Below are 13142 nucleotides of genomic sequence, written 5' to 3'. Positions count from 1 at the left end.
GCTCTTCACTTGTTAAATGCGGCAATAATCCTACCTCAGAGAGTTATAGAATGGCTTAAATAAAATAAAACATGTAAAGATACTTGCAGATCAACATCAAAAATGTCACTATATCCCCCAAACCACTGCTGTTCGACTTTGGAAGGAATGAAACAGTCTTTACACTCAATTTGCTTTTTAACTAGGCTCATCACAGCTAGTGTTGCAGTGGTAGGGTGAAGGAAGGGCCTCAAGGAATCAGGGAGACACCATCTGTTTTGGGCGTTTCAGCAATATAAATCCATCCACAGCCCTCGGACAGACGAGTGCCAACCAAGCTGAGGGAGCACCCAAACCCTTCATTCTTGGGGCTGCATCAAACACCATAACACTTTGATTCACCTAACATGTTGAAAATGGGCCAGAGGTTGGGTTGTGCATGAGGGGCATGGCCAAAACAAGTAAGAGGAGTTGGGAATGGTTAAAGGTTTACACACAATGTTTTGGGGTAGAAACCTGGCCTCAAAGGTTCTCAGATCAGGGGGCCAATGACCAGGGCAGGCAAAGACAGGAGGTCCTGCACAGATCCCTATGAAAGAACACTGGCCTCCAGAACGTCTAAAGCCAAATGGATCAGCACCTTGGACAGAGGCAGCCAAGTGCAAGGCAGCTCAGAGAGGCTTTAATTGCCCCCACCTTACAGACCAGACTCAGCAAACAGAGCAGGTTGCTGCCAGCTTCTCCCCTGCACCATGATCCTTCTTAGAGCAATCCCAGCTCTTTCTACTGCTGAGCCCACACGCATCCTCAGAATCCTTTCCAACACAGCATTCAAGGCTTGACAAATTGCCTGCAGTGTCTACCAAAGAAAAGCCATTGGTCATCCTGTCTTTATAGAATCACTAATAAAGGCCAGTCTTGTTGAAAACTAACTTCAACCCCATGAAGGTAGCAAGGTCTCCATGTTAGAAAACAAAAGCATAACTTTTGGTTTGATTGGAGGTTCTGGGTGGGAGAGGAGAGGAGAGGGGCAGGGGAGAGTATCAACAGAAAAAAACGTCTGTTTCCTAGCTCACCTCCCCGACCTCAGAGGTAAAGACTATGCAGTGCCCTTGTATATCTCCATTTGCTTGTGCAAAAACTTGTTTGAAAAGTCTATGTCCTCATAAATGAATTGGTTCATTCACACAGTGACAATTTCTTAGGGCCTACTCTGTGTTGGCCAGCATGCTCAGAAGCAGGGACGCAGCAGGGACACAGCAGTGAACAGCCCATGGCCTGCTCTCCTGGAGCTCACAGTCTGAGTAGGAGTAAGTGTCTATCAATAATCAGTCCTTGGAGTGTGTCGGAACAAGCTGAGAGCAGGCTGAGGGAAGGAGATGTGTGTCTATGAGAGCATGTAACCAAGGAACCAGCTTCGTGGGAGAGGGAAGAGTCTGCAGACAAGTGGAGATCAGGGTGTCCTTCCTGGAGGACTGGATCTTAGAGCCAAGGGGGGAAAGCAATGTAATAAGAAGAAAACAGTGAGTCTGAGCAAGTGCCATCAGGCGTCATTCAGTCTGCAAGAATAACAGGAGCCCAGATGGGGTGGGCAGGCTGTAAGCTGATGCCTGCCTCCTATGGCTGAGGTTCCCCTCAAAGCCACCTCAAGGCCTTAGAAGAAGCCAAGGCTTGAAGAGTTTCTATACATCAGAGAAGAAGGGCAGCAAAAGAGCCAGGAGAAGAGAGGTGGGAAGGGCCTGCAGACACTGGACCACAGCACCCCTCCAGCCCTGGCAGTGTCTACACCTCCCCAAGGGACCCAGCCTCAGAGCACCCACAAAGTCGGGGTTGAGCCCCTGGGGTTCTCAGGGGAAGGTTGGGCCCGTGAGAGATGCTGTGAGATGATCTCCAACTCCTCACCAGGGCCAGGGGTTGGATGGGGGTGGGAGAGAGAGGCCAGGTCCTGGACAGAGTCCAGTTCAATTGCCGAGAGCCTCCAGCCTCCCTTGTCCCCACCACCACCTCGTCTTTATTTGAGTACAGTAACTGTTTGCTCTCTCAATTCCTCCTGGAAGACTCCAAACAGCATATTTGCTCAAGAGCTGAGGACAACATTCCCATCTTAGAGACGCAGAGTATTTAGGCAAATGCAAACATATGCTGGTTTCTCTTCTTAGTCGCATTCTTGGCAAGGAATTCTTTCTCCAAGAGAGAAAAACAGGACTTTCAAGAGTCCACCCCATGCTATCCTGGCCCCAGCTATGTGGCTGCTGACTCTCCCCAGTCCTCCACACCCTTTAAAGACATGTAATATGGGAAGCTGTGGCTATAAAAGGGTAGCATGGGGATCCTTGTGAGGCACCTGCTCTGCATCTGACTGTGGTGGTGATGAATCCACATGTGATAAACTGTAGATTCACACACCCAAGTGCATGAAAGCTGGTGAATATGGACAAGGTCAAATCCTGCTTAGGATATGGAATGACAGTTAGGCAAGGTGTTGGGGCACACAGGATCTCTGCATTACTTCTCATAATTGCATGTGAATCTCAATTATTTCATAACATGGAAACTATTTTATTTTGGGACCAGAATTGATGTTTCACAGAGCAACTATAAGAAAACCTGAAGCAATTCCTTCAAAGTCCATTTTTCTGGTTTCCTAACAAGCAAATTATGATTTTATTTTTTCATATGGGAAGTCTTCAGAGAAGCCATGTCTAGCCATGCCCAGTGTCCCTAGACCCACACAACCCCAGCCTGGCTCCATGACATTCAGGGTGTTCCTCCCCCTGACCTTTGCCCTAGCCTGAGGCTCTGAAACTGAGAGCAGCTCAGGGCAGAGGTAGGCAAGGAGGTGGGAAGGCCAGGAGGGCATCCATTGAGAGGGGCACTCTTTGCAGAGGAGGCTTCTGGGAGGACCCATGCTGGCCAGCCTCCACCGCTGCCTAGGTGCAGCTCTTCGGATCTCTGCCAACAGTTTATTAATATTTTATTGAAAACTCTAAGATGATTCAAACTTCAGCTGACATGATAAGAAGGTGTTGCTAGGCAACTTTAGTGCCTGTCTACAGATCTGGTTTCAGAGCTCTTCCCCCACTCACGAAGCTCAAGGCTGGGCCCTACCACTCAGAGACCCACTCAGCTCAGACCACCAACTGCCGTCCACACCCAGCCCCCTCCAAAAACACTCAGCTGCCAAGGGTGATGGTCCAGCTCATACGTCTCCCAGTGCCCGGCTGTGCCCCCACCGGAGCCCCAGAGCAGCCCGTGGCCCCAACTCACCATACTCGCTATCGTAGAACATGACGAACTTCTGCCAGCGCAGCTCTGTCACCAGCCTGAGCATGACATCGTTGAGGCGCACAGGCGGTCTGGAGGCCAGTGTGTAGGCCTCACCATCTGGGCTGGGGTTCAGGTGGCAGGCGGTACGTGGAGACCCCCCTGGGTTGCGCTGGACGAAGAGGTGTGGGATGTGCATCGCATCTGTGAGGGACTGCAGGGCGTTGGCAGACGCACAGCCGGTGGACGTGACCAAGGCCAAAATCCCCTGGGTCATGAGGTCACAGGCTGGAAAGAGAGGGGAGAGAGAGGGAGGGGGTCAGCATGGGGACGATGCTGCCCTGGCTTCAATTTGTGCAGCTCATGCCAAGCAGCTCATGTCCAGGGTCCCAAGAAACACTGCCTCCCTCTGGGGCCCAAGAACCCATGGGGGGCCAAGCCAGAGGCTCTCACAGGCACAGTCTCACTGATGCCCTTAGTGATCCTGCCAGCTAGATGTTCTTGCGTCCATTCAACAGATGGGAAAACAGAATTCAAGAGAGGTAAAAATCACCTGTCCTAGGCTACTCAAGCAGGAAGAGTAGAACAGAGATCCAAGCCACGTCTGCTTGAGACACCCATCAGGGCTACTGAATTAGCATCCTGCTTCCCACCTGGGCTGTGAGCCCCTTAAGAGGTGTGAACTCGTTTTGTTGATCCATGTATCCCCCAAGGCCAAGCCACAGGCCAAGAATGTTCTGTGTGCTCTACAGCTGTAGGTTGAACTAAACTGATTGGGGCTGAAGGGAATGAACTACTGTGGAAAGTCGGGGAGACACCCCCGAGGACCCAGATTGTAGGCGAAAATAAAACAGAAACCCTAGGTTTTCTGGCCAAGTCCACTTGATTCACATGATAAAAATACTGGGTCAAACCCCCGCTGAAGCGTTTGGTTGCAGAAGCCTAGGATTATTCAAAAGCCACTTGACAATAGAAGATGCTCCCGCAGCTGGGGCGGTAACGGCAGGTGGAGAGGAGGAACAAGACCAGGGGCCAGCAGGTTTCCAGGGTGGCTGCACTCAGTGCTCGCCTTTTGAAGACACTCAGTAACTGTGAGTTCCAGTAACCCCTTTTAGCCACACACCTCATGCCTTTTTTGGGACATCAGACCAATTAATAGAAAGATATACCTCCCAACACTGCAACCCACTGCACCAGTTTTGAAGCAAACATTTATTAATGATGCTTTATGTGATGGCAGGAATGTGGGAAAGCAGATGCAGTTTCAAAACACAGCCTGTGAATGTCAGCAGGCCATCTGCTGCCGACGGCAGACTTCTGAACAACTTTGACAATGCGGTTCTTTCTGCTGAGAGCGCTTGGGTTTATGTAACGCCTCAGACAAGGCTGGGAGAAGGAGCCGAAGGGCAGGGGCAGCAACCCGAAGGAGCAAGGTGGTGTGAGGCTGGGCAGATGTGGGCAGAGGCAGACACCTCCAGCTCGCAAACCCCGAAGGCCAGCTGCCCCCCACGCAAGGACCTTCACCTTGAACACTCTTGAGTTTCAGCAGGAGGATAATTCAAATGCCCACAATTCTCCCTGCTGAATCCTCAGCCTCCAAACACAAGGCAGGGGAAGGGAGCGGTTAAACAACAGGTTTTCTGAAGTCTCTCTCTCTTTTAAATTTTTTATTTTATTTTATTTTATTTTATTTTATTTTATTTTATTTTATTTTATTACTGAAGTATATGATTTACAATGTTGGGTAGTTTCAGGTGTACAACAAAGTGATTCAGTTATATATATATATATATAAAATACAATTATATATGTATTCTTTTATATATATATAATATAATTACATATGTTTTCTTTTATATATATTCTTTTTCAGATTCTTTTCCAGTCTAGGTTATTATAAGATACTGAATATTGCCCCCTGCGCTATACAGTAGGTCTTTTGCTGTTTACTTATTTTATATAAAGTAATGTGTATATGTTAATCCCAAACTCCTAATTTATCCCTTCCCATCTTTTCCCCTTTGGCAGCCATAGTTTGTTTTCTACATCTATGAGTCTGTTTCTGGCCTGTCTTGAAAATCACGCAGCCACCCAAAATGCTCTGGCCCCTCCTATTCAGGCTCCACACGGCCAAGTTCACTCCTGAACTGACATCCAGTCGTGTTGTGCTCCTGTTTAAAGCCCTCTGGTGGCTTCCAAGGGCCTTGGGCATAGAGTCAAACTCCTTAGGGCAGTCTTGCAGGCCCCCTGATGCCTGCAGCCCTCACACAGCCCTGCCCACTTTGTTCCAGCCAACTACCCACCTTTCGGCCCCTCGAACCCGTCACGTTTCCCATGGCCTCCTGTAGCTTCATATCCACTCCTGTTTGAAGACTCAGACTCTGCACCCCCAGGCTGGCTTAGGACCCTTTGTCACGTGCTTCATCTGCATCCCATAGTTCCCCCATCACCACACGGTGCACTGCCTGTGTAACTGTCTCTCCCACTGGACCTCAGGCTCCAGGGGGACAAGAGGACATGCCCATTCTGCTCCCCATCCTTTTCCAGACACACCATATGCCTGGCACACAGCAGTCCAGCAAGACGGGAAAATCACTTTGGGCATCTATCCAAACTATGAATATGGCTTGAGATCCAGAAACATTCAGAGGATACTTAATCAGACTCTTGATATATTGCTAATGATCTAAAAGATGCAGAGAGGTGAGAAATATAAAAGGGTTCCATTTGCTGAAAGCGCACACAGCCTCTAGAACTATGTCTGAAGATACTACAGTAACATGGGAAACTACTTGTCATAAAAGTTATGTGCAAGTCATACAAAACTGTACGTATTTTACGATATCAATGAAATCAAACTTAACATGCATGAAAGACCAGGAGGAAATACTGCAAAATGTTAAAGGTAGCTGCATTTTTCCTTCTTTTCTACATTTTGCTAAAAATTTCATGTTGTAAACAGGTCATTCTTTTTTACAAAAGGAAAATAATCTTCTGGGCAAGTATGAAGCTATGTAGGAGGACAGACTATTCTGTGAGACTTTTCTCTGTGCCAAACACTCCGGCGGGTACTCTATATATGAATTCCCATTACTTGCATGACATCCCTGTACAGCAGGCATCGCTGTGTCTATTTTCCAGATAACAAGATGTGAGGCTGCACAACAGATAAGGGCTGGACTGAGACGCCTTCCAGTCTAAAAATGCTTCCGAGAGTTGACGGAAGGGACAAAACCAGGACACGACATGTTACGCTCACCAGGATTACAAGTAAGTAGAAAGCATGCTTTTGAAAAAGGCAAGAGAAAACACTAAAGGCCAAGGTCTGGGATGGCGAATGGATTTTTCTATCTTCTCTTGTACCTGTTCTCTTTAATGTTCATACATTGCATTCACGCCTTTAAAAAGTCATCTGATGAAATACAGTGTATAGCACTGGAGTGTAAGGTTGTCCAGGAACTCCAGACCTCATTCGAAGCCCAGGATGCCCGTGAGAGCTCTCATTGCACCATCACTGGGTCCCGGCTCCCTGTGGTCCACCCCACCTGGCTCCCTCCCACCTGACTTCTGAAGGCAAGCTCCGTCCGCACTTCATATATGCTGGGTTCTGACATTGCTGAACCTCTCTGGGCCTCAGTTTCCCCATCTGGGCACACATCCCACTGCTGACCATGGATGGACTGGTTTCTTCCCTCTGGGGTATTTCATACATACACTCAGCATCCTGCTAAGTGCAAATCCCTGCACTGAGCACTGGAGAGGCAAAGGGCAGGATGAACACACACCCCAACTGAGGAGCTTAGGATCCACCTAAGAGACAGACCCCCACAACTCAGCCTGGGAGGAAGGTAAGAGGAAGCTCTCTGGGACCCAGAAGAGGGTGAACTCATGTAGGGTGAGCATCAGGGGCTCAAAGCAAGAGAAGGATTTAGATCAAGAGATGGGGGGCGGTACAAGTGAGGGGTGCTGTGTGACAAAGACACAGGGGCTGGGCAGCAGGAACATGCTCAGGGAACAGGCGGTTCCCTGACTGGTCTTCCTGCTCCAGCCCCACTGGCACTCAGAGAACCAGCTTCACCGCCTCACCAGGGGCAGCAGAAGGAGCACTAGAACCTTACAGACTGAAGTTCCGACAGCTCCTCCGGCCAGCAGCCATGTCTCCTTCCCAAGCCCCTATTTTCTGTTCATTGAGGATACAAATTACCCAGCAGAGCTATGGGAGCACTGAATTAGAACGTGGACCACAAGGGCCAACCTTGTGCTATGTGCAAGAAAGATGCCAAATACGTATCAGTCCCCGACCCCTCTCCTTGGGCATCCCTGGCCCCCCATCAAAGTCCCCACCCAAATCATGCCCAGGATCCCAAGAAACAGCAGTCACAACAGAGAGCGGCCTCACTCCTGCTGCTGACCAGCCCTCCCCATGGAGGTGGGCACCCTGCCCTGCCCCTGGTACGGCCACCTGGGGCACCACGTAAGCTCATCAAGTCTCCAACCTCCTCCATGAACAGGGTGGGTAATTAAGGCTAGAAGCCTCTCCCAGGCGCTGATGGAGAGGCCTGATGCAAGTCAATTTCTAATCCACTGTGAATGACCTGCTAATTGGGGCACTGTTGAAATGATGGTTATTTAGAGGCTCCTAACATAAAAATAATAAGATCAAAATACATCAGATCAAAGCCACATCAGCTATTAGCTTAAACAAGGTTTTGTGCGCTCACTCCCAGGACAGGACATCACGCAACTCACGCCTTAGTTCTGGAGACAGACACAGAACCCCATTGCCGGGGTTCAATGGCCTGGGTCTGAATCAGGGCCCAGCCACCTACATGCTGTGGGACCTTGGGCGAAGGACTGACCCTCTCTGGGCTTTTGTGTTTCTTCTATCAGATAAAGATGACAGCACCCACTTCACAGAGCTGTTGTGCACATTCTGTGAAAGGTCTTTATGTGTGAAGAGCCACTCGGCGCTGCCTGGTGCGTAGTAGGAATGTAGAAGTCAACCCTGTTACTCGCCTCTCCAGCTTAGAGGTTTTTTTGCAGCTCACTGGAAGATAGCAGCCTTTGTTGTAATTCTTTGCCTACAGTGTCATACAGTCATAAAGCTGATCTCTCTCTCTTGACGATAACAATGCAGGCTTGATGGACTGATAAGAGCTCACCAAGAATGGCTCATCAGCTGGGAAAGTAAGAAGCAGAGATGAAAGCAGCAAGCAGCTTCGAGCCCCTTGACCCGAGCCTGGTGGTCAAGAAAAGTAATGGCTCCCCAGGAACCAAGAACAGGCCGCCCAGACTCAGGGTTGAGCCCAGACAAGAGCATCCAGGGGGCTCAGCCAGCTCTCTCAGACAGCCCCACAATCACCTCCCTGCCAGCTTCTCCTGAGATGTCAACATCCTGCTGATCGAGGATGCTCCAGACACACGACTCTCAGGGGTGGACGTGCCAGGCCTAGCACTGGCCCCATCACAGGACAAACGAGGTCTCCCTAGTTCTTACCCAGGTGAGCTTTCTGATCCCCTGGTGAGAAAACTGAAGCACAGAGAGGGCTGACTGTCTGGCTAGGCCACACAACCAGAGAATGAATAGCAATGAGAGCATCAGAACCAGACACCAGGTACCTCTATAGCCAGTCCCAGAAAAAGATGGTGGCCAGCAGAGGACAGAGCCTGGAATTCCATGGCTGACTCTACCCAGCCCTTCCCTGGTAAAAACTCCTGGGGCAGATCCACCGCCTAATGCCGGCCCCATAGAAGGAACCAGCGGGCAGGAACAAGGCCTCCCTCTGCTAAAGGCAAATCCTTGGCTTGTCAAGTCATTCAGTGCCCACAGGTGGGCTCTGGAGATAACAGAAGCACTCCCAGACATTGAGGTCACCCTGGGGACCACTACTGATCCATCTTCTCCATGTCCATGGGCATTCCTGGAAAACCTTCAGGCCAAGACTGGGGGAAGCCACACCCCCCAGAAGGCTTGTGCTGGAAGAGACGCACAATTCCTGGTGCCACCACCTGGTAACGATGCTGGCCACGGCCATCCCAGCCCTGCCCTCCACCATGTCCCCTGAATGCATCGTGCCCCGAGCACATCCACATCTGCTCCTCCTGAAAGAGCTGACAGGGTCCCGGATTACCCCCACAGTCCCTGCTCCACTGAGGCCACAAACCCTCTCAACCTCATGTGCTAACTGGCCTCTGGGTAACCCCTTAAAGAGTGACAGGACTTTTCCAGATGGACAAAGCAAGAAAGGGCACTCAGCCTGGGTAAAAGCAGCCTGGTAGAGGTGCCCGCACGTCAGAGAAGCACACTGGCAAGGCCCTGCTGATTTCAGCAGGCGGCAAGCAGAAGAGAGAGCCAGGCTCTGGGCAGCCCTGGGCTCAGCTCTGTCCTTCCGGAAAGAATCATCTCGCTCTGCGGGGGGCCCAGCAGGCCAGCCCCAGGCCTTCCAGCACCTCTGCCTGCCCTACAACTCAGGCTCCAGGTACCACCACCTCGCTAGCTACTCCAATAATCTTAACACCCAGGAGTGCTCACCCTCTCCTGAGCCACCCTCATTATCTGGGACCTTCCTTTCCTCCTTTAAGCTGGCACCGGCTTTATTAATATTTGAATTCTAATGGTGAATCCTTCAAATTAAGGTAGCATTTATAAATACTTTATAGTCAATGAATAATTGACTAAATTTAGTATTGTCATAACTCATAGTAAATTATTGATCTATGGAGAATAAATATTTTTCATGTTTTATTAAGACATTTAAGAGGTAAACAAAACCATGAAGTAGGGGGAAGCGGGTGGCAGCGCCACACAAAGGCAAGTGCGAGCGCTCGGGCCCTGCAGGCCCTTGAGCCCCACGCCCCTCACCATCAAAAGGCCCCCAGTGGGGAGGGTCACCAAGACTCTGCCTCCCTCCCGAGCACAGGATAGACTTGACAAGCATCCTGTCCTGCAGACCTTTTGCTTAAATGGCTCTCCCACCAGCACCCTCCTGCCTTCACTCCCGGCTCCCTGCTCAGTTTGGTTTCTGTCCATCCGTCATTACAGTCACTCTGTTGCAGAGTCCCTTGCTCCTCTCTCTCCTTAAGCAGCACGCCTGGTGAACTCCAAACCCAAGGTCAACTTACCCACCTACTCTTTCATGTCTGTGAGCAAACAGCAGAGAGTCAGAGAGACCCACGCACCCAGCAACGAGGGGACCCTTGAGAGCTGTGTCAGCTACTTCAGCAGGGCTCGCCGCCCCACCACCTTCACTTGCACCCTCTCCTTCACCCCCCTTGCCCATTCTCTTCCAACCTTCCAGGCTTCTCCCCCAAGTCCAACTCATGACCTTGCTCATGCTTTCATAGATAAAAACAGAAGCCACCATCACAGAGAACTCACTCCACTTCTTCTCACCAGATCTACACGACTGCCTGCTTTTGTCCTGAAAGTTGAGGTAGAAAGCTTCTCCCATCTTAGGTTGGTCCCTGCTTATAAGCTTTGGTTGCTCCCACCTCCTGCCTTCCCTGAGACCCAGATCCAGACCCAGGCCCATCACGATGTCCTCTCTCTATGGCATCATCAACCTTCCTTGTATATTTGACTCATCTCCTCAAAATTACACCCCAGTTCTGTTGATGGTTCCTCTTATTGGTCCAGCCCACCGCCTGCCCTGGGCTCCTGACCCCCAGCCAGGGGGTCTCCCACGGTGAGTACATTGGCAGCTCAAACTTGGTGTGTCAACACCGAGCTCCCTGGGGTGTGATCCTGTCCCTTCTGGTCTGCCAGTCCAATAAAGGGGCACCCCACCCACCCCCTTATTCTTGACTCTTCTCTCTCCCTGAAACGCTCTCTGCACACAAGCCATCACCAAGTCCTGGGTGTTTTAGCTCCAAGACGTATCTTGGATCTGTCAACTTGCCTCCATCTCCACTGCGATTACCTTGGTCTGAACCACCATCACCTCCCCGCTGAGCCACCACAAACCCAACCTCCCCTGGATCCACGTGCCACCCATTCTGCACACTGTGGTGGAAGAGCCTTCATGAAACACCAACCAGACTGTGCTGTCCCTGCTTAAAATCTGCATTAGCTTCCCATTGTCCTTAAAATAAAGCCCACACCCCCATCAGGTCCCCACATAACCCACACCCATGCTCTGAGTTCCCAGTCACCAGCCCCTGTGCAGCAACTCAGATACCCAAGCTCCTGCCACTTGGGGGTCTCCTCACACACTCTCCCTCTGTCTGCAGCACTCCTCCCACTTCCCACTGCTGGCTGGCTGTCTCTCCTCATTCTGTATTTTGTGTGGGTAACTGTGACTTCCTCAAAAGAACTTCCCACAACCCCAGTCTTCCCTCGCGGTACTTGGCCTGCAGACCACCCACTGATGTTTGCAATTGTGGGCTGTTCTGTGCGGCCGCTGCCAGTCGGCTCATTCTCTGAACCACAAGCCCATGAGCAGAAGCACCTGTGTACTGCTCACCCTCCCAGCTGCTGGCCCAGCGCCCAGCACAGCCTAGCAGAGCAAACTAATACTCGTAATGACTCCACAAGACAAGCACTGTTGGTGTCCATAGTTCATTGGTGAACAGAGTTTTCAAATTTGCTAAGGTTCCCAGATGCTCACATCTTCCAAGAGTGAAGCCACATCCCACAATTTGGAGAAGGGGAGTTTCTTAAAGCCAACCCTCCACTCTAAGGTGGGTTTCACCAAGAGCTTAGAGGGTGCCAAGGGGACAGTGGAGGGGAAAGTTGGCTGGACCAGAGGCCTGGCCTAGGCAGCAGTGCCTGGGTGGGTATCTCTTCTGGAGCACTTCCAGGCTCACCCCTCTGGCCTCGGGGTCAGCCTGGCCCCAGGAGAGTGGATGGAAGCAAGGCCAAAGGGTCGCAGTGGAGGTTGGACTGTAGCCCGGGGCAGATGGACAGCCAGTGCGGGTAGGATGCATGGTGCCAATCAGGAGGGTGGGGAAGGGCCGGCGGCAGCATGCCAATCTCTGGGGCCTCATCTTTATGCCAATTAATGAATCAAAACTGATTCCCTGCTCCCAGAGACTGGAAACACAGGGAACACTGGGTGGGATCATGCTGGCTTATTTATAGCTCTCCGGCTCCTCGTTAATGACTTTTACTGCTCCGCCAATGGAACGCAGGCTCCCCGGCCGGGATTCACCGGAAGCCTACGCTATGAAAGTTAAATCAGGACAGGACGAGTCCTGGGAGACGTGGAGAACCTCGAAAGCAGCCAAGCACTGGGGGCCTCCTGCAGCATCTCTGCCCGGAGTCCAGACGTCTCTTCCTGGGCTCCCCTGACCCTGCACCGGTGTTTCACTTACTCATTCCTTCACCCCAAAATCCCCTGATCATCGCTCTATTGGGTCCTGTGCCTGGAGATACAGAAAGCCATGAAACTCAGCCCCTTTCTTGAGACCTTTGGAATTCAGTATGAAGTCAAATTATACACACTCAACATACGTGTGCCAGGATCCTGCAGGAAAAAGAATGATGATTTTTGCCTACCAAAGTGATGTCAAGGAAAGTTCCATCAAGAAAGAGGCATTTGGGATGGGTCTTGGGGGATGAGTAGGAGTTTGAAAGGCATAGTAGGGACCAGGTGCTATGTGGAGCCCATATGACTATTCCTGAACCCCACAGCCTCTCTGAGAAGTGGGTTCTGCTACCCCATCCTAGTCAGGAGGCACAGAAGCAGAGAGAAGAGATTAAGATGTTGCCTGGAGTCACTGAGGAACCTGGGTTGAAACCCTGAGCTGCCCTGAATTTGAAGCACATGAGCCCAGGAGGCAGGCAACCCACTGCTATAGCTGTGTGCCCTCAGGCAAGTCACTCCACCTTGCTGAGCCTCAATCACTCACCTGTAAATGGGCTAATAACAGTCCCCACCTCTCGGGCTCTCACAAACCAG

General features: G+C 50.9%; 1 protein-coding gene across 2 annotated transcripts in view; it reads right to left on the bottom strand.

Annotated features, from left to right (window-relative positions):
- The window catches only part of GRID1 (glutamate ionotropic receptor delta type subunit 1), a 624094-nt gene that overhangs the window by 490609 nt on the left and 120343 nt on the right, over nucleotides 1-13142 (bottom strand). For both annotated transcript variants that reach the window (XM_031682334.2, XM_072972326.1), the window contains exon 3: nucleotides 3247-3531. In XM_031682334.2, coding sequence (XP_031538194.2) covers nucleotides 3247-3531 — 285 coding nt within the window. The remainder of the gene's footprint in view (nucleotides 1-3246; nucleotides 3532-13142) is intronic.

Source organism: Vicugna pacos, chromosome 11 (assembly GCF_048564905.1).
Source record: "Vicugna pacos chromosome 11, VicPac4, whole genome shotgun sequence".
NCBI classification, from domain to species: Eukaryota; Metazoa; Chordata; class Mammalia; order Artiodactyla; family Camelidae; genus Vicugna; species Vicugna pacos.
This window is presented reverse-complemented; position numbering and strand designations above follow the sequence as displayed.